The sequence below is a fragment of the Periplaneta americana genome, chromosome 3 (assembly GCF_040183065.1).
Source record: "Periplaneta americana isolate PAMFEO1 chromosome 3, P.americana_PAMFEO1_priV1, whole genome shotgun sequence".
NCBI classification, from domain to species: Eukaryota; Metazoa; Arthropoda; class Insecta; order Blattodea; family Blattidae; genus Periplaneta; species Periplaneta americana.
The window spans coordinates 107,643,455-107,662,643 of record NC_091119.1 but is presented as its reverse complement, the minus strand read 5'-3'; the positions used below and the strand labels follow the sequence as shown (position 1 = coordinate 107,662,643).

Below are 19,189 nucleotides of genomic sequence, written 5' to 3'. Positions count from 1 at the left end.
TCTTTGATGGCCTTTTACCTTTGGCAGTTAATGCTAGTTGGTCAGTGGCTAGCCCATGTCTTAGTACAGTTCTTCCTTAGACCATGTCCCTTTTTAATGTGGTGGTATAAAGTTTTATTACCAAGGTGAGAATAGTATGTAAGACAAATTTATTATCCCTGATTTTATGATGGTGAGAATATGATGATGTAGGTTTTTTTTTTTGCAATGTATGTTAACAGAATTTTGGTTATACTTCTCTCATGAGAAGTTAAGGATTTTTATCGCCATTGCCCTTTGCTGGATTTGATATAGAATGACAAGCACTTGAGAATAATTTGTAGCAAAAGCAGAACTGCAAAACCATTTCAGAAATAGAGTATCTTAAAACATCTCTTTTTCTTGTACTTCTGAAGATAACCTAGGTAATACTGTGCTCCAACCACGAGAAAGTCTCTGCCGGCTGAGACAAAAGGGAGTAATGCTGTGAATGAATGTTGATGTCATAAGATGTCATAAGGTCACACACGTGGGTACTCATATCTCTATTGTCTCGCTGTCACAGCACAAACAATAACATTGATACGCACATGTTTATACTACCCTAGTTACAAAATTAGATCACTGTTAATCTCCTGGTCTTTTAATCTCTCCATACAGGAAATAACAAATGCAGGAGAGCACATGGTTTTTAAACAGACGTTATAACGATAATATTATATATCTACTTCGCTCCAATACATGTCGCAATAGTAAGCACATTCTTTTCACGGTTGATCTCCTGGTTGGAGAACAGTAAATTCAATTTTTCAGAATTCCATGTATAATCACTGGAATTTATTGAGGCTAGAAAGATCTTAGTTCATCACATCTGCAGGTATTAGAAACAATTAAATGGGATTCTGACAAAGTCAGCAGTTGCCTTGAAAGTGATCGAGATATGAAACTCGAGATCCACATATGCTAATTCCTAGTGCAGAAGTGAATATGCTACTGATTGTGATAAGACGTGGACAACAATTATTAAGCGTTATTTGGTTGAAACTGTTTAATGAAGCATGCTGTTACAAAAAAATTCTGTACCAGAATTATATAAATCTTTTTTTTTTCCCCCCGAATGATGCTGTGTTTAAAATGTAAAGTCACGATATTAGGCTTGTTTCTTTTCACCTTGTAACAGTACTTTACCTTTTTAATTTGTTTTATTTTCTTTATAAATAAAGTGTCCCGAACTTGGGAAAGTGCCAAACCTGTTACACGAGTCTTAAATTAAATCTTACAAAATAGAAAAATTTCATAACATCTGCCTTGCAGAGTGCAATTGAAAGAAAATTGTTTATTTTATCAGTACGTTATTTTGACTCTCCTATTCTGTGTGTGCTTAACCTCATTTAGTTCAAGAGCAAGTGTAGAAAAAAGTCGGTTCCTAGCCAAAGGTAAAAGGCCTACAAAACTGGTTCCCCATCTTAAGATAGTGTACTGCATTTTAAGCAAATTCTTGTGCTTAGGTCAGTGCTTGTCATGTTGAATATGAATAGATTAGTGGTGGAATGCAACATTAGTATCATTTGGCATCATCTGGTTGCTGAGATACAAGTCTGTTTTGTGACAAGCATAATCTGTTGTTATTATCGGAATGAAGCACTATAGGTCTCTTTCCAAAAATGGTTTATTTCTGAATGCACCTCGCATTGAAAATACACACATTCATGTTAAGTTGGTCATTTACGAGAAAACATGGACATGTTCAGTATTTTATTGCACATTGCTGCTTGTGCACAACTTGATAAGGTAACATTGTAAAGCATGTGTAGTTACTTGTGTATATGAGTGTATGTTATAATATACTATAGAGACTTGATGATTTAAGTTAGTACATTGCCTGTACAATTGTAAATGGAAAATGGATGTTGGGAATGTGTATGTGATGTCCTTAGGATTGATGTGCGTGGTTTGTTTTTTATTTTTTGTTTTTATTTTTGTTTTTGTTTTTGTTGTGTCTGTACTGTCTCGTTAGCATTGGTTAGACATGTAAATCCCTTAAAATCGTCTGACTGCTGTGGAAATTTGAAGTCTCGTGTGTTACTTTTTTCATTGTTACAAATTTTGCACATTGCTACTGAGAAAATTTCCTGCGTGCATCTTAAACAAAGCATTTTTATTACAGTTTTGTGGTTATAGATATTAGTGACTTGTTTAGAATGTGAAATTATAGAATAAGTAGTTTATGCCTGCTATAATATGAGAATTAAATTTATTGCTGATATTCCATTGCTTAGCTATGCTTTGTGTATGTATAATCATTTCTGTTAAATATAAAATACATTTGTCTTAAATTTCTAACAACTAAAGTGAAAGAAGTTTGTTGAGAGAGAGTAGAGATAGAGAGAAGGTTTAATAGTTGTAGTTGAATTACTTCTGTTGATATAGAGCTGGGATGATAATATGGGAAAGAACAATAATTGATCTTAGAAGTTACCATAGTGTAATTGTTACAGGCATGTGAACAGTTGAGAATTGTGAGTAGGTTGTAAATTGATGTAAAATGTTTGTTTACAGCAAAATTGTAGAGCTTGAGGAGGAGCTCCGTGTTGTCGGCAACAACCTGAAGTCCCTTGAGGTGTCTGAGGAGAAGGTAAGCATTTTGTTTCGATTTTAATTTGTAATATGTACATCATGTTTTGTCAAAAATACTTTCAAAATATCTTGCTGTTTGAGTGAAGACAAGTATACATAAATCTCGCAATAGTGCAGTATTCTTGATAAGATGTGTGTATGTGCGTAAAATATTAAGAATGGATTAATTAATGTGGGGCTCTTCAAAATTTTGAGTTGATTATTTTTTTGTAATGCAGACTTCATACTAAGACAGAGAATCTTTAAAAGCTTATGTGGGTGTTTTACAGTATTTGAATAATTGCAGTTATTAATGAAATAGTTTAAATATATATTTGTCTTTTATATTGAGCTTTAACGTACAAAAGGACATTTGCCATTTAGGGAAGTACATATATTTAAAATTTTTAAAAATACTTTTTTTTTTAAGTGTCATAAAAAGTGATACCTTATTTTGGAATAAAGGTAAGTTGAGTGTTGTGGAAAGTCTTTATAATGATATATAATTATGTAAGAAAGCTATAATTATCAGAAATACATATTTTAAAAAAACTTGAAATCTATTATTTATTGGGCTTAGAAAAATATAGTGTAAAAAGCAGTTTCATTCATAAAGATTTGGTTTCGAAAGTTCAAATCCTTCGAAATTTTTTTAATTGAGCCTACTTGAGAAAATAATTTCTTGCTATATTGTATTCCTATAAGTATTCTAGTCGAACTGTGGATAATATTTCAAAGGGGAAGACTGAATGGCATTTATACCTACAGTAAACAAGTAATGGGTATCTGAGTTAGGAGATTTTCTGTCAACATCGTCATGGTGTTGGTGGCAAAAAAGGCATTGCACTGTTCCACAGTTAAACAACTGCCATTTTTATGAACACAAAAATCTGCACTTACCGTAATTTAAAGTAGAGTCTTGAAAGGCTATCCTTCTGCTGATGTCTATCTCACATTCTTTAAAAATGTTGGTAGCAAGAAGGCGAAGTTCTTGTTCTGTGATTTTGGTAATGTTTGTATGGATATTGTCTTTTAATTCATTTAGCATGTGTAGATTGTCGACATATTCTCTCTTTCATTGCCCCTCACTCGTTGAGAATTTAAGATGATATTTTCGGAAAACACTGGTCCGATAATTGTATATATTGTTTGGCTAGTGTATTCAATTAGAATTAGAGTTTGGCTGGGCGGAAGAGAAGGCCTACTGGCCCTAGCTCTGCCAAATTAAATAAATTATTAAATTATTATTATATGTTAAGACGAAATCAGGCTTCATCACTGTAAACACCAGTTCTGTACTAATAATCCCATCATGTACTGACTGTAGGAGCCATGTAAAATAATGCAATCTTGCTTCTATGTCTACAGTTTTATTTTCAAATGTACAGATGCTGTTGATAATCCCTGTTCGTTGTGCTAACTTATGAATAGACTTTCTCAAACTGGCTTCTAAACAGGCACCTGTCCCATCCAATTTGTCTCCAGTAAGAACATGTCTGTTCAGTTTTCTTTCTGTTCAATAGGAACCTTTTTCACGCAAATTTTTGCTACTAATTTGAAAATTGCAGACATAGTAGGTATTGGGGAATTTGAAAATTTTCTACAAAAGTGTCTTTCATATCTTCTTCAGTTTTCATGTTTAGCGAAATATCATACAGTATATAAACATGCTGTTCAACCGAATACATGTTTTCACAATGGTCAATGATGCTACCGAATGAGCACAGCTCGATTTGCCAGTTGGGAATGAGAGCTTGTTTGTATGCACGAATTGTGCTGTAATGGTACAGTGGTTACTGTATTTACTCTTTGCCCATCTCCTCTTATCTCAGATACCCGTTCTTTTGTTGAAAATTATTCACTAAATGATTTCTGTATTATTATTTGAAATCCTGATGCTGTCACCTGAACAACCCTCGAGAATGCTTATTTGTCTATATTGTTAGGAAAACTGTTGTTAGAATTTCACACTATGATTTTTTGCATAGATACCTGTGTATATTTGTTTGGTTTCTACTTGTTATAAACTGTTGCTAGCATAAGTAATGAAATGACAAAAAGAGACGTGGGGGTTATTCTCGAGGGTTGGTTGAGATTCAGACATTGTTGACAAGTGTTTGTATTGTTGTGCTAGGCCAACCTGCGTGAAGAAGAGTACAAGCAGCAGATTAAGACCTTGACTACCAGGCTAAAGGAGGTACCATGTCGTGTGACCCTTCCCTCCATCCGACTAACCTCCTCCTCCCTTGAGTGCATGAATTGTGTAGTGTGCATCTAACATGAAGTGTTGTTGTGGTTTTGTTTTCTTATGACCTTACTACTTCTAGGCGACCCAGCGGGAAGAGACATTTGAAGAACAAGTTAAATCACTTTCTGGATCACTGAAAGAGGTAAAAAGGACGTCTGAAGAGAAAGTGGTGCTGAATTTCAGTTGGGGGCGCATTGTTGCTGGGTGAATCGTCAGTTGCCAGCGCTGCTTTCTACTGCTTCCACAGAATTTTTGTTAATCCTCATCTTTTGGAAACTTTTTTTTTTTTTTATTATTCTTTAGGTTTCCTGATGTTAAATGTGGATTGATGAATCGGTCATGCAATGATTTTTATACCGTAAATACACTTTCTTATTTTGTTTAACAAAAAATGGCGAATCTACGTATGTTTGAAATTCTAATATTCTTATTTTGACATTGAAATAATACTTTATTCAACACTGTTGTTATAAAATTGCATTTAACATTTATTTCCTGTGATTAGTTTTCAATGGACATTCTTAATTTTTACATAATTCTCCTGGTTTCCAGTACATAATTGTTTTGTCTGTACTTTATTTTTCTTAGTTGAGACAGGAATATCTTAATAGATGTCTGGCATTTATTGTACAATTTAGTTTTCTGTATCAGTGTGCTTGTGTTACAAAGTGTAACATCGTTTCTATTTTATCATATGCTAAATTCCGTTTTCTTTATATCAGTCTATATTTTAACATAGAATTATTAGTCCACACCTGTGGAGTAATGGCTAACGCATCTGGCCGCGAAACCAGGTGACCCGGGTTCAATTCCTGGTCGGGGCAAGTTACCTGGTTGAGGTTTTTCCGGGGTTTTCCCTCATCCCAATAGGAGCAAATGCTGGGTAACTTTCGGTGCTGGACCCTGGACTCATTTCACGGCATTATTATCTTCATTTAATTCAGACTCTAAATAACCTAAGATGTTGATAAAGCGTCATAAAATAACCTACTAAAATAAAAAAAAAAACAGAATTAACTCGTCACTATGCCAGATTATCAGATAGTGATTGTGGTTATTATTTTTAACGGCTTGTAGTGTTTCTCGAAATGGTGCAATAGTGGCTTAAGAACATCTTACCTTCTCTTCATTCTTAAAGAGAAATATTGACCTGCTCTGTAGGTTAGAACTTGATGAAAATTGTTGCAGGGAGAGAAATTGCAGTCAGAATCAGGATGTGAAAGTGATTAAAGTGATCTTTTGGAAATTGCTAATATATCCTAACCAGTTCTTTAGTTCGTTAATATAATTATGTTAACTCTGAAGAAATCGGTGGTTTTTGCTTATTGTCTCCTGCTCTCTGCTTAGAAGAAAGACATATTGTGAAGACTTAAGTTTTTACATGTTGCTTGCTAAATTTCTAGTAAGATGTGTGTTGTAAGAATGAAGATCCAGGGAGGCACCTTCTTCTATATACTCGTCCCCCTTAAGTCAATTTGCAAACTGAGATGATCATGATTGTAATTTTGAAATAGAAAGCAAGGATTTGAAATCACAGAACTCCGTGCAAAGGAAGTGCTTCTAATACCTTACCTGTATGTAACCGATTTCAGTCCACATTTATATCATAAGGTCAAGCTGCTGTCCTTCTGGGTCTTTCTGTTGAACATGTCTTGAATTTTGTTTTACAGTTTGATGTGCACGTCTTGTCTGCCTGCCTGATTGGCTGTTGTTTTGTAGAACCTCTGTTGTGACATGTCCCAGCCTCAAATTCTACCATCTGTGCTCTATGTTGCGTCAAAAATAAATTAAATTCATAATTTTACTTAGAATACGTTTTATATCTTTGGCAGCATTAAGTTGGAGGCCCAACTTTGCATTGTGTGAGACTTTGAGGCAGCCATATGCCACAATAAATGTGTCCCATCTTCCATTCGGTTTATCCAAACTGGCATAGTAACTGATCTTTTCGCATGCCTGTGCTGTGATTTTAAAACCAAACTTTTTTATTGTTGTTGTTTCATGGTAATCCTCAAAATATATAACAGGCCACTGCTACCAAAGAACATTGTGAGGACAAAATTCATTTGATATCCGAAAAACTGACAGAAGTAAGTATTGTGATCGTTCTGTGTTGCATGTGTTCGGGTTATGACTTCTTAAGAATCACTGGGAAACGTTAATTCAGATCTATGCAGATATGTTCAGACATAATTTAAATAACAATTTTTCAATTGCTGGAAAATAATCGTGCCCAGTCTTAAAAAAGATAATTGTCTTTATTGGTTGCTGGCTTAAAGAATTGCAAGCAGAGTATGAGCACTTAAAAGTGATAAAGCGAAGTACAGCAGCTTCCTGAGTTCTTATGCAGCATGTGCAGTTTTTGTAAGATGGTCCATTTCAGCTCTCATTTGAGGATAGTGAGACTGGTTTTCTTATGAAAAATAATCATGCTGCATCGTCCAGTTGGACATCATTTTTTATCTGTACTTTCATTGGTTGATCTTTCTATTTCATTTCATTGCTGTCTTGCACAAATGCTTAGAGCTTTTATTTGCTTTGATAATGGGAAGTGCAGTATGGGTGAAGGATTAGCTAGAAAAAATGCTTAGATATGAAAAAAATGACTGTGATCATGGTGACGCATGGATGGACTGGGTTTAATTGATAATTTTATGTAATTTTGCGTTGCTTATTGATACTATTGCATTGTTAGTTGGGTGTCAGTTTTGACATAAGAATGAATAGTTAGTTTTATACAATGACATTTATTTATGCTCCATAAAACAAAAACAAATATGAATTAATGTAAATGTTCTTCTGATTTTTAAGGGAATAAATTATATGTGGCTAAATAAGTGTTCTGTTACCTACATTTTGTTTGTATAAAATTTGTTTTTGGCATGAAGTTTCAATTGCTTGAAATAATATCTTGCATTTATGCTTCAATTTTAGCTTTGCTAAACAGTGAAATGTTTGTGATAATAGCGTTTTGTTTTGCTTTGAGTATATTTAAGCATTGCCAGTATTTTACAAATAGTCTAAAACTACTCATAATAATACACAGGAATGAAGTAAAGTTAAATAAAGAGTATTTAATTAAGAAGCAAATTTCCAGAGTGGAAAGTATGTTCATAATTGTAAGTGGGTCATCAGACAAGAATACAGAGCTTTCACTTTCTTCAGTGGTTTTGTTTAAACTGTGTTTAGTGAAAGCATTTAAGTGCCTTTCCTGTTTATGTATTACATCATCATTCCAGCAGATGATGTCCCCACTAATTCTTTCAAGCCTAAATCATTTTTATTAAGTCATCATTTGTTGACATAGCTTTCCTTAATTTTCTGATAATACTTTCGTTAACGTAATACAACATTTTACCAAATAATATAACCTTTGATCTAAATGAGGGGTTGGAAAGCAATGGTGGATCATTAATGTTTAGGTGAGGGGTTTGGACTTTTTTCATTGCTGGTTGTCACAATCAAAAAAATTAAGACACAGCATTTCGGAGGGTGGTTCTCCCTTCGTCTTCAGGTGGAAGGAAGGAGGGAAAGGAAAAAACCTACTGTTGGGATCGTTACGTAGAGCTATTCTGTATGTACGGAATAGCTGTATGTAATGATCCCAACAGTAGGTTTTTTCCTTTCCCTCCTTCCTTCCACCTGAAGACGAAGGGAGAACCACCCTTCGAAACGTTGTCTTAATTTTGTGATTGTGACAACCAGCAATGGAAAAAGTCCAAACCCCTCACCTAAACAATATAACCTTTGTTTTTGTTATAGAAAAGTGTAAGTAAAATTGTTTTGCAAATAAATTGGGTTAAAATTCAGTGGTTTTGAAAGATAAGTGAGGAGGTTTTGGGGAAGTCAGAATAATAATTCCCCAGATCTTCCATCCCTTCATTTTTTTCACCTATTGTAAGACGTCTGTTATGTGTTATCTCAGAGCTGTCCTGGAAGTTCGACTGAAAAAATCCACTTCTCTACGCATATTTGAAACTATGTCTTTTCAGTTTGTAGTCATTCAGAATAGAGTTGCAATTGATTGCTTCCTTTTACATACGAAATTGCTTCTCAATATGAATGCAGACATTCTTTCCACTCTGCATAATAGAGAAATTGATATTCTGAAGTGTTCTTCTGAATTCGTCTTCATGATAGAAATGTAATGATAATGTAGAAATGATAATGTAGTAAAATGTTCTTAAAGATTTATGTATGGTTGTCCTCTTTCTGTCTTTTTGGGGGTGATTGGCATGAACATTTTAACATTTTACAGAATTGAAAATAGTTCAATTTTGAATGGAGTAATGATAGTGACTTCTCTTCCTCAAATTATTTATTTTTATTGCTTAAATATGATAGTCCTGAATAAGGTTCCTTCTTTCTTGAAAGTGTAGTCAGTTTTCGAAATGTTATTTAGATTATAAACATCTACCAGTATAGAGAAGGTCGTGAGGGAACTGCTTGAAAAGAATGTTCGATGTTAGATGTATTTGCCCCCAAGTTTTCAGAAGTTGGGCAGTCCTGTGTGTTGACTGTTTGCTGATCGCTGTGGATGTTCTTACAGGCTGAGGCCCGTGCTGAGTTCGCTGAGAGGTCCGTGCAGAAGCTGCAGAAGGAGGTTGACAGGCTTGAGGGTAAGTTGTGCAGACTTACAGCAGTAGTTGCCAATGCCACCAAGACAATACATTCTGTTTTCCTTCACTGCAGTGTTCATTATTCTCAGATTCTACTGTTTATCTGTATTATATAAGTTTTTTGGGAGATCCTTACGTTCACATCCAGAAATGTAAGGTACACTGTTGGATAGTAATAGGCCAGCATATAACTGTATTTCATTTAAAATCCGAACTCTTGGGATCATATGGCAGAGGAAGAAAAGTTCTGTGAAAAACTGACTGGTAGCTTCCTCTCCTCACTGCATATCTCATAGACTTCGTTGGAAATTAGAGCCAGTAGATGTAGAGCTATATCTGGTTCCATACCGTTATGTAAATATTTGTATGAGACAAAAGATTGTTTAGTGATTAGGGAAATATTAAAGAATTGAGGTTCAATCATATAATTTTCTAATTTTGATTATCTAAAATTTTAAACTTGTTGAATTCCTGCCATTTTTCTTTAAAAAGAACATTTTAAGTTTTACATCAGTGTAAAATTTTTCTCCATGCCAAATGTAGATGCGAGTTTTGAATTCAAATTGTTACCAGCAACTGCTTAGAATTGATAGGAGCTAATAAATCTCTTTAAGTGTTGTAAAAAAAAATGCAGATTTCGAATGAATGAAGTTTCTAATGCCAACTGTTTTGTTAATTGCAATTGAAATTTAGTTGAGGCTTAAATGTGTGCTTGGTTGTGAACTATTGAAAAATAGTTTGTTACAAAATACTGTTACACCATAATGAAACTATTCAGAAATGAGAGAACATTGCTTGTTTCTTTATAGTTTCAAGATGGCTTAAGAATCTGCAGGTAGAACAATGTAGTGAGCGATTTTTTAAATCACGAAGTATTGTAATTCAAATAACTTCTTTTCTTAAGGTGGCATTATTAATGTCTTATATATTTTTTTTTTTTCAATTTCTCTTTTACTATTGATCTAGTTTACATTTACTTCCATTTTTGTAGACATTTTGTAACTGGGCTACACTGTTGTAATGGACTGTTGTAAAGTTTTAATTTTCACATAATTTGAGTATTTTTCTTCCTGTAACTGGAAGGTAACAGTCACATTTAGGTATTAAAACTGCATTTAAGAAAGTGCTCTGATTTGAGATGTATCCATTTAATCTTGTGTGTGTCATGGGACTGTGTTGATACTTGAGAAATCTGCAGCACTCTCTAGGATACATCAACTGTTTAAATGTATAGTTAATAAGACACTCAGGTTTTTAGTTTCATATGCAGCAGAAGATTACGTAGTTACTGATTCAGAGACTGTAAGTAATGTGTTGACATCAGTGTCACTCGAAAGCTTATGGAAATAGCTGCGTTTTAAGGGGATAGAGGAGGACATTTCTATGGCATTTTTATGTAACCTTTGTTCTTTATTGGCGTTAGTTTGTGTGTGTATTACTGCAGTGCATGATATCCATACAGGCTGTTAAAAATGGTTTTCGGCATATAGAATTCATAAAGTTATTGAATTGCTTAGACACAATTTCCATTATTTGGCATAAGATTCATTCTTTCATTGCACATAATGTCTGTATTTAATTGAATGCATGATTTCGTGACATCAGTTCGCTGTAGAGATTCGAAAATTAATCCAGGACTTTGAGCAACAAATAATTGAATATACATTTATCATTAGTATCCAAGCAGGATATAGGAGGGGGGGGGAGAAGGGAGAGGACTTGCTTCTATGATACTGAGAGCTGAAGTAAAAATAATATACATAGAGCATCAACTGTGATGGTGATAAAATAGTGGGATAATTCGGTAGGCATTTGTTCAGGACTTCACTGACTAGAGTTCATTGTTCTGCTTTAGTGAATGCTATATGCCTTTTAAGCCAAGATTTTGTTTTTAATATCCTGTATAATTCCTTGGGCACATGAATATGTTGGAAATTCCCTGGTTTGCTTCAGTGAACATGCATAATTTTGCTTTCGTGCAATGAATCTGTGCAAAAAAAAATCATGTGAAATATATTTAACATTGAATTTGTGCTGATGTAATGGTTTCAGTAATATTCTTGAAAACTTTTTTTCGAGCATTCACAGCTATTGGCAAGCTTGAGTGCTGATGCTGTCAAAGAAAAGTTTTCTGTAATAACATTTTCATGTTGAACCAAGGAGTCATATGACGTCATTGCTCTTGTAATACTAATTGCATTTTCTGAAGTGAAATTGTTCAGTTTTTGCCTGTTTGTAGTCCTGTGTGGCAATGTACCTTCTAATGTTGATACTGTGATGTTGAGGTGAAATAATAAATGTAGTGGTTGAGTTCTTAACTTTTCTAACTTGTGTATCAAGTCCTAAACCAGAGAGCTTATCTGCTCATGCAAAACATACCATCTCAAGAAACAAAATTGTTTTGAATTTCATATCATCTAAGGAACTGTTTGTAGCAGAACATGTATTGTTCCTGAATATTATAAATATTGCAATTTTTATATATTGTGTAACTGGTTTTCATAACATAAAATATTTTTATTTCATTTTTAATAGTCTTAAATTCACAGTGTGAAATTTATTACGTATAAACGGTTTGTTAAAAAAAAATTGGAGTTGTTTGTGAGATAACATTTTGAGTAATGCAATTTCATATATGCCTATTAATTTCTCTTACCTAAATCTTGAATGCTTGGTAGATTTTTCTTGTTTGTGAAATGTTTGAAGTAGTTGTTGATCTCTCTGGTTGACTGCGCATTGTTTGCAGACGACCTGGTTGCTGAGAAGGAAAAGAACAAGCTGCTGCAAGAAGAAATGGAGGCGACCTTGCATGATATCCAGAACATGTAACCCCCCCTTGCCCCTGTGTGGCATAGACGAAGTATGGTGTTGCGTGCTCTGATACCCCAGGTTTGATAAGCATTCTCATCTCCTGCCCTAGCTGAAACATTCATGCAGCCATTCATTGCCAGGGTATTTTGAATTGCAAAGACAGTTGAATCAATTAGGGTGAAATGTAAGAATATGACAGGTGACTTTGTAAAAGCTGTAGATATGTGTTACGTCTGTCCAGTTAGCCATAGATGGTGGGAATTCTATGCTTCTTTTTTTAATATGATACTCTATATATGAATTCATCATTGCACCTTTGTTAAAGTGGAGATGAAACTTTTGCCCAGTAATGTTAGAAGCATTTTTAGGGAGACAAAATTTGAGTTCAAACTGCAGTAAATCTTGTCCACTGTCTTTTACTGGAAACCAGTAATTTTCACTGAATATTGAATGTTTAACTTGACTCCTTCAAAGTAGTAAATAGTTCCTGCCAAGTCGATAAAAAATAGGCATAACACTGAAAATAAAGCAAAATATTTTTTAAAATTTAAGTGGTGCCATGTAAAGGCAGCATGCATCATATTCCATATTGCTTTTACTGTTTGTACTTACCAGATAGTCATTACACTGGTTTTTCATTTTCATAACAGAAAAATGCTATCTTTTTCTACGGGAATGTGAATTATTTTCATTTCTCTACAGTTGCGCATAGTGATGGGAGTATTCGAATTATTCGATTCTTGTAAGTTCTCGAGATATACCTAGTATTCGAATACTTTGCTGAGATGGTAGTTGCTGCGAGAAGTGAAGAATGAGAACAGAAGTTCTCGAGAACACCAATTGCTCATTAATTGTATACATTTGGCTAACCTCGCTCACAAACATGAGGTAGTTGCGTGCATCATCTCTCTTTGTCTCTCCTTTTTCTTTCTCTCGTCTAATTACGGAACACAGAAATACATACAACATCTTTATTGGAAGTTGGATATAGCTACAGCATGTAATTAGAATAATAAAAAAATATAAATAATCATTATCACTGTCATATTGGATGTTGGATAAGAAAACTGAGAAGTGAGAATCTCCCGGTGAGTAATCAAATCGTTGTTCAGATGATTAAAGTATTCGAGAACTTTCATTCGAATAAATTATTCTATTCTTAATATTATTCGAGAATAGATTATTTGATTCATTTCATCACTAGTTGCGTATTACAAGTAAGATGTCATAAGTTTTATGTTAGGGTAATGACAATAAAATCTTTCACATCATAAGTTAGGACTTGTACCTCAAACTTCACGTGCAGTGTACAGTCTTGTTGCTTCGAATTCCCTCTCCCTTCAGTTTGTAAAATAGGTATCTCTCAACTAATATAAGATGGCGAAGTAAAAATACATGTCTGTTACTTAAATCTTCCATGTCACCATAGAAAAAAGTTGCCCCCATTTGAAAACAATACAGAGTTACCTTTACAGATTACTTTGTTTATACACACAAAATGTGGTAATAGCTCAAAATTTGGATACAGTATATATTCAGATGCATTTCCTTTGTTTTCCTTTTTGGCTAAAATAGCTGTGATGAATGTTTCAGGACCCAAATTTCATTCCCAGGTATCTGAACCTAATGCATGACAACTGCATGACTTTGTAGTTTTTATAACTTTATTATTCATTATGTTTTATATCAATTCAGTTTTTGTGTTGATAATAGTGATAATATTCTTTGTAATTTGGGTTTTAATTTTTAGTTTTCAGTAATTTTATTTTGTTTTCAAATATTGTCTGCGATTTTTATGTTTAATCTTTGTATCACAAACTGCTTTTATGTTGTTCATTTTCCAATTGCTGTTAAACCAGAGTTAAAAATTTAAATTAACTTTCTTTATAGAAGCTTACTTTATCAAAGCATTAAATTTAATGCTGATCTAAACAAATGCACATGTTCATTGGTACATATTATTAGTCTCACCATTCTTTCAAGCTATGTGTAATGATTTCTGTCACTTGTCACGAGCTTGAAATTGACGTGAAACAATGGCATATGACAAGGTAACTTTGATCTCGTGCATTTGTTTACTTCGTGACTAAACTTACAGTAGAAGTTGAATAGGTGTTGCAATATTACATTGTGTGTGGCATGTGTAACATTTTGTACACTTAGAAGCAGTAAGAATTCTTTACACCCTTACACACACAATATCAGACAAAATTTAAGCTAAATCCAAATCTCTTTTAAGCATACATTATAAACTATTGTATTTTTCTCTGAGGAATGTACAACAATTGATGTTTCGAGTGGTGTTAACTGTCCACACTTAATAGTACCTCTCCATGCTATTACAGCATTGCATATAGCATATGCGAAATACTTCGTCTGTATTTCACGTATTATAATTATAATGTTAAACTGAATGTTTCTGGTTATTACTGAGAGGGAAAAAAGTTTAATTTTTCGCTTATTTTCTGTTCCAAACATCTGGTCATACAGTAAATGTGTTTGAGGAAATGTTACTTTACCCAGCAGTGCTGAGTACCTTTTTATGAGGCAATAATAGTGAAGTGATGGAAAATTTGTAAAATTGTGCGAGAGGAAATAGTAATGCCCAAGGAATAGTTCAAATTTACAGAAGTTATTTTATTTATTGTGCTGATACATGTTTCCATATTTTATTTTATTTTATCTTATCTTCGTGCATTCAAAAAGTGCCATCACTTTGGACAGAAAAATATTCATTATGCATGTTGTCCTCCCCCTCCCCCCACATGTGCTTGCATAATATAAAATATTATAATCATTTAATTAAGGATTTTTAAAAAAATTTTAATAGTTTTGTTAGAATTGTTATTTTTATCTGATGGAACGATACATGGAATGTGGTATATGTTTTAAATTAGAAATATATTTAGTTCTGTAATATTCTAATTTACCATTCATTAATTTGTAGTTTTGTTGTGAAACTTGTTTTTATTTTGCAATTAAACTGGCATGGAGTGTGTTTTTTAATTATCGACCATTCCATTTTTCCTTAAAAAGTTATCCATCCAAATGATCCATCAAACTTGGGGGTTTCTCTGCCACATGGCAGCTGTAGATTAGTTGTTGTGTACTGACATTGCCAATTAATCTTGATGTCGTCTTCGCTTTCCAGATGAGCTGGTCATTGAGAAGGAGAAATACAAGATTATTGGTGACGATTTGGATTCTGCCTTCGTAGAGTTGTATGGCTACTAAACAAACCGCAACACCAACCAATATTAATCACTGATGAACTTAATGTTGAGTGTCGGCTCTCGGCCGTGCCATCACTACTGTACTGCTACTACTACTACTACATAATGGCCAACTGCATCACAAAATGGCTGCCTGAATGATTGCTTTGTTATTAATGCTATAAACCCAATCCTGGCGCTTATCAAGTATAAAACACAAATTATAGAATTCTTAACACTTCCTGTTCAGAGAATTCAGCCGACACAAGATTGATTTTTATTTTTATTTAATTTTTCTTTCTTTCTTTTTTTTCTTTTTTTTTTTTTTCTTTTTTTTTTTTTGCACCTTTTTTAAAAGAGAGAAATGTTATAATATTGTAACATATATATATTTTTTTTTTGTAGATTGTAAAATCATTTTGCTTCTTAGTTTATTATTAATTATTAGAGTAGTTACTGCTTCTCTTTGCTTAAGTAATCCTTCTCTTTTACTGACATGAAATGTCCTAAAGATATGTTAGAATGACCGGGAAAGGGAGGGGGGAATGACTGGATCATTACTAATTTCTTGTACAGATCGTGTAGGGGGATTAACACGTGTTACTTGATGGACACAGTATGAATCAGACTTCTTATACCAGTCTTTTCTGATGTGTTAAAAATCCCTGATTACTTATTGGAACTGTTTCTTACCTTCTTTCTTCCTGGGAGTTGTGGAATTTCTGACCAGGAAATACTGTGTGAAAGTAAAGAAAGTGTCCAGTATTACTACTATAATTATTATTTTATCATTATTTTACTCCATTGTAGAATGTATGTAGAAGTTTCTTGGTGTCCTTTCATTCTCATTTGTGACCACTCGCTTGCGCCATTGTTCACTCCGAGTTTATAATATTGATGGGTGCTTATGAGAGGGTGAGGTGTGTTGCCATTGTTTGGACTGAATCATGGTGTAACTGGTCACGATCGCGTCACTTCTCCACGTTTCTCTCACACCACTTGTTTTATTGTCAATCTCTTTGCAGATGAATTGGTACACGAGAAGGAGAAGTACAAGTTCATTTGTGATGATCTTGATATGACTTTCACCGAACTTATTGGCAACTAAACTACTACCAACTGTTCTGTGGCTCTTGTTCAGTTGCATTGCCTGGGTTCACATAGTGGGACAGCCCGACCTCCTTCAAAGGTGCTAATATTGGTGGAGTTTTAATGAAACTTTAAAAATTCACCATAATATTTATAATGACTAACAACACGACTATGTGGACCCATCTTGTAGTTTGGTCAACAAGAAAAAAAATTCAAGAAGTGTAAAAATTTAAAATATCTTATTTGCTATGTTTAGAACTTTTATTTGGTTGGTATAATTTTTTTCTCTGTTAATTATGAACTATGTTTATATTAATTTGTCTTATTTCTTAATTTGGGATTATTTATGGTTTTTATTAAAACAATGTATAAAAGATTAAAGAAAGAAAATTGATATGTTAAAGAATTGTATTTTCTTTTTTTGATGCACCACTGTTGGGACCCCAAATACCATCTTGGAGAAATAAAAGTACAATAGTGATGTCACGATTTAGGATTTATTTTGCTTATTTTCTAGGTCGGATGTGTTGAATGAATGAGAGAACACATTGTTCTACCTTCCCTTTCCGTGATCCTGTGATCCTCTGGTGATTTAGTGTTATCTGATTTCAAGACATTTTTTTTTCTCAGTCACAGATTTCGTATTGCATTATATTCAGTGGTAAGTTAATTATTTTTCATTTAAAATTGGTTTCATGATAGGAGATAGAAAATTCTGTTTTTAAAGTAATTGGAACATTGATTATTTTAGTTCATTGTTTTGTAATTAAAATTGTTTAGTTTATTATTTCATTATAGTTGCAGGTTTTTTGCGTAAGTCTGTGTAAAGACACCAATCTTTAGGGTTAATGCGAGTTTGGGATGTTAACATGATTCCTATGAGATGCAAGATCTCCATGGTATGCTGAAGTGTGGTGAACTTTTAAAAAAATTTGTAAAAATCTTTAGAATTGTTTCCATAGGAAAAGCAGTAAAATGAGTTTTAGGTTTTTATATGATCTATGCTCCTAAACTAAGCAACATCAGGCAAAATAATAATAATTTTTTCCCTTTCAGATCATAATCAACCTCTGCTAACTATCATTATGTGTATCAATTGTGTCTTTGTCTTTGTAAGGTAGAAGTATAATTTACTAACAGGCCAGAGACAGTACCAAATTGAACTTTAATAACTAAAAAAAGTGTATAGTACCGTACATCAAAAAGTATGTTCTAATTACTCATTTAAATAGGAGACTGGGGAAACTTAACTTATAGACAGTGGCAGATTTTAGCTGCCTGGTGACGTTATGTTGATTTTTTGGACAGAAAGATTGAAATAATATGAGTTAGCTTTTTCTAGTGTTTTCATCACTGGGAAATGAGGTTCATTATTCAGTTGTGTTTGTAATCGCTTGTAATATTCTTTCTCAGGTATGAGAACATGGAATTACTGCTGCTCTCCAAATAAAAGTATTATTCCTAATAACTAACTAATTTAATTGTCATGTTTCAGGCATAACCTGCTGCCTGCTTAAATGATACTAACGAAGAGCTTCTCCCCATTCTTGTAGCTTGTATAATGTTATTTCAATTACTGCATGATACATGAGTACTTCCTGAAGAGGAAGAGGATGTAACAAATTTTGTTCCGAGGTAGTAATTTGTTTTTCATGCCAATGGAGCTTCCTAACCCTTCTCCCCCACCCCCCTCCCAAAAGTAACTGCTATTTGGGAATGCAGAATAATATGGCTAGTAACAATCTTTCTATACTGCAGTGTTTCTCATACTAGGATATGTGAAAGCAATGTTGCCACCTCAATCAGTGTGACTCATTTTTAGGGTTTACTGAATGAGTCTTATTTTATGCATCTGTATTGAGTATGGGATTCACAGATCATTCCAGGAGCAGTGCGGCATTGTACGTAGATTTCAGTTTATGGTTATTAATGAATGCAAAAATGATGGAAAGGTTAATACTCTGCGGAATATTCGAACATTCTTGTCCACCACAAACTATTTAATGTTATGTGATCTTTTATTGCATTGGAGAATATGAGCTGTTTAACTGATGGTGTATTGACTGTGTTTCCAAATAACTTTAAGTTTGTTTTGTTTCCAAATAACTTGAAGTTTGTTTTATAGAAGCCTGTAATTTTACTGAAACGATCCTGCACTGTCAACTGGTAGTAAGAATGCTACAAAATGTCCATTTTCAGATATTTGTCTTGCAATGACAGGAATATATTTCGAATTTATTGCTTTCAGTAAAGCATAACTGATAAGTTTGTGTTGCTTACATATTCTCACGATGATACTGAAGTAGGCATAATAGTCCAGTAGGCTTTATTTCTAGTTGGAGAGTGGTAAACTACTGTATTTTTGTCTCTGTTTGCAAATACCTAGTTTCTTGTTTGAGACTAGAAATATTTCACATGGTTTTTTTCTTCCCCATTTTGGTGTTCAGAAGTGCTTTAAAGAGGTTATTGGAATAGCTCAGAAAATGCTTCTCGTCACATAAAAACAGACTCCTTTGCATTTGGTAAAGTGATCAACATACTCATTAAATTCTGCTCTTACACGACCTGGCATTTGACTTCGTGTGATTACTGTTTCCCCCCCATCGCCTAAA

The 19,189-nt window shown here is 33.6% G+C and overlaps 1 protein-coding gene across 24 annotated transcripts in view; it reads left to right on the top strand.

Moving 5' to 3' along the window:
• Positions 1 to 17,066, top strand: part of Tm1 (tropomyosin 1) — a 123,275-nt gene extending 106,209 nt beyond the window's left edge. For 5 of the 24 annotated variants that reach the window (XM_069821201.1, XM_069821207.1, XM_069821185.1 and 2 more), the window contains 4 exons: positions 2,539 to 2,614; positions 4,730 to 4,792; positions 9,393 to 9,462; positions 15,425 to 17,066. In XM_069821201.1, coding sequence (XP_069677302.1) covers positions 2,539 to 2,614; positions 4,730 to 4,792; positions 9,393 to 9,462; positions 15,425 to 15,507 — 292 coding nt within the window. In that variant the 3' untranslated portion in view covers positions 15,508 to 17,066. Of the gene's footprint in view, positions 1 to 2,538; positions 2,615 to 4,729; positions 4,793 to 4,922; positions 4,986 to 6,870; positions 6,934 to 9,392; positions 9,463 to 12,208; positions 12,352 to 15,424 lie in introns of all 24 variants that reach the window. The other 19 variants (XM_069821205.1, XM_069821209.1, XM_069821189.1 and 16 more) reach the window with 8 other exon arrangements.
• The last annotated feature ends 2,123 nt before the right edge of the window (positions 17,067 to 19,189 follow it).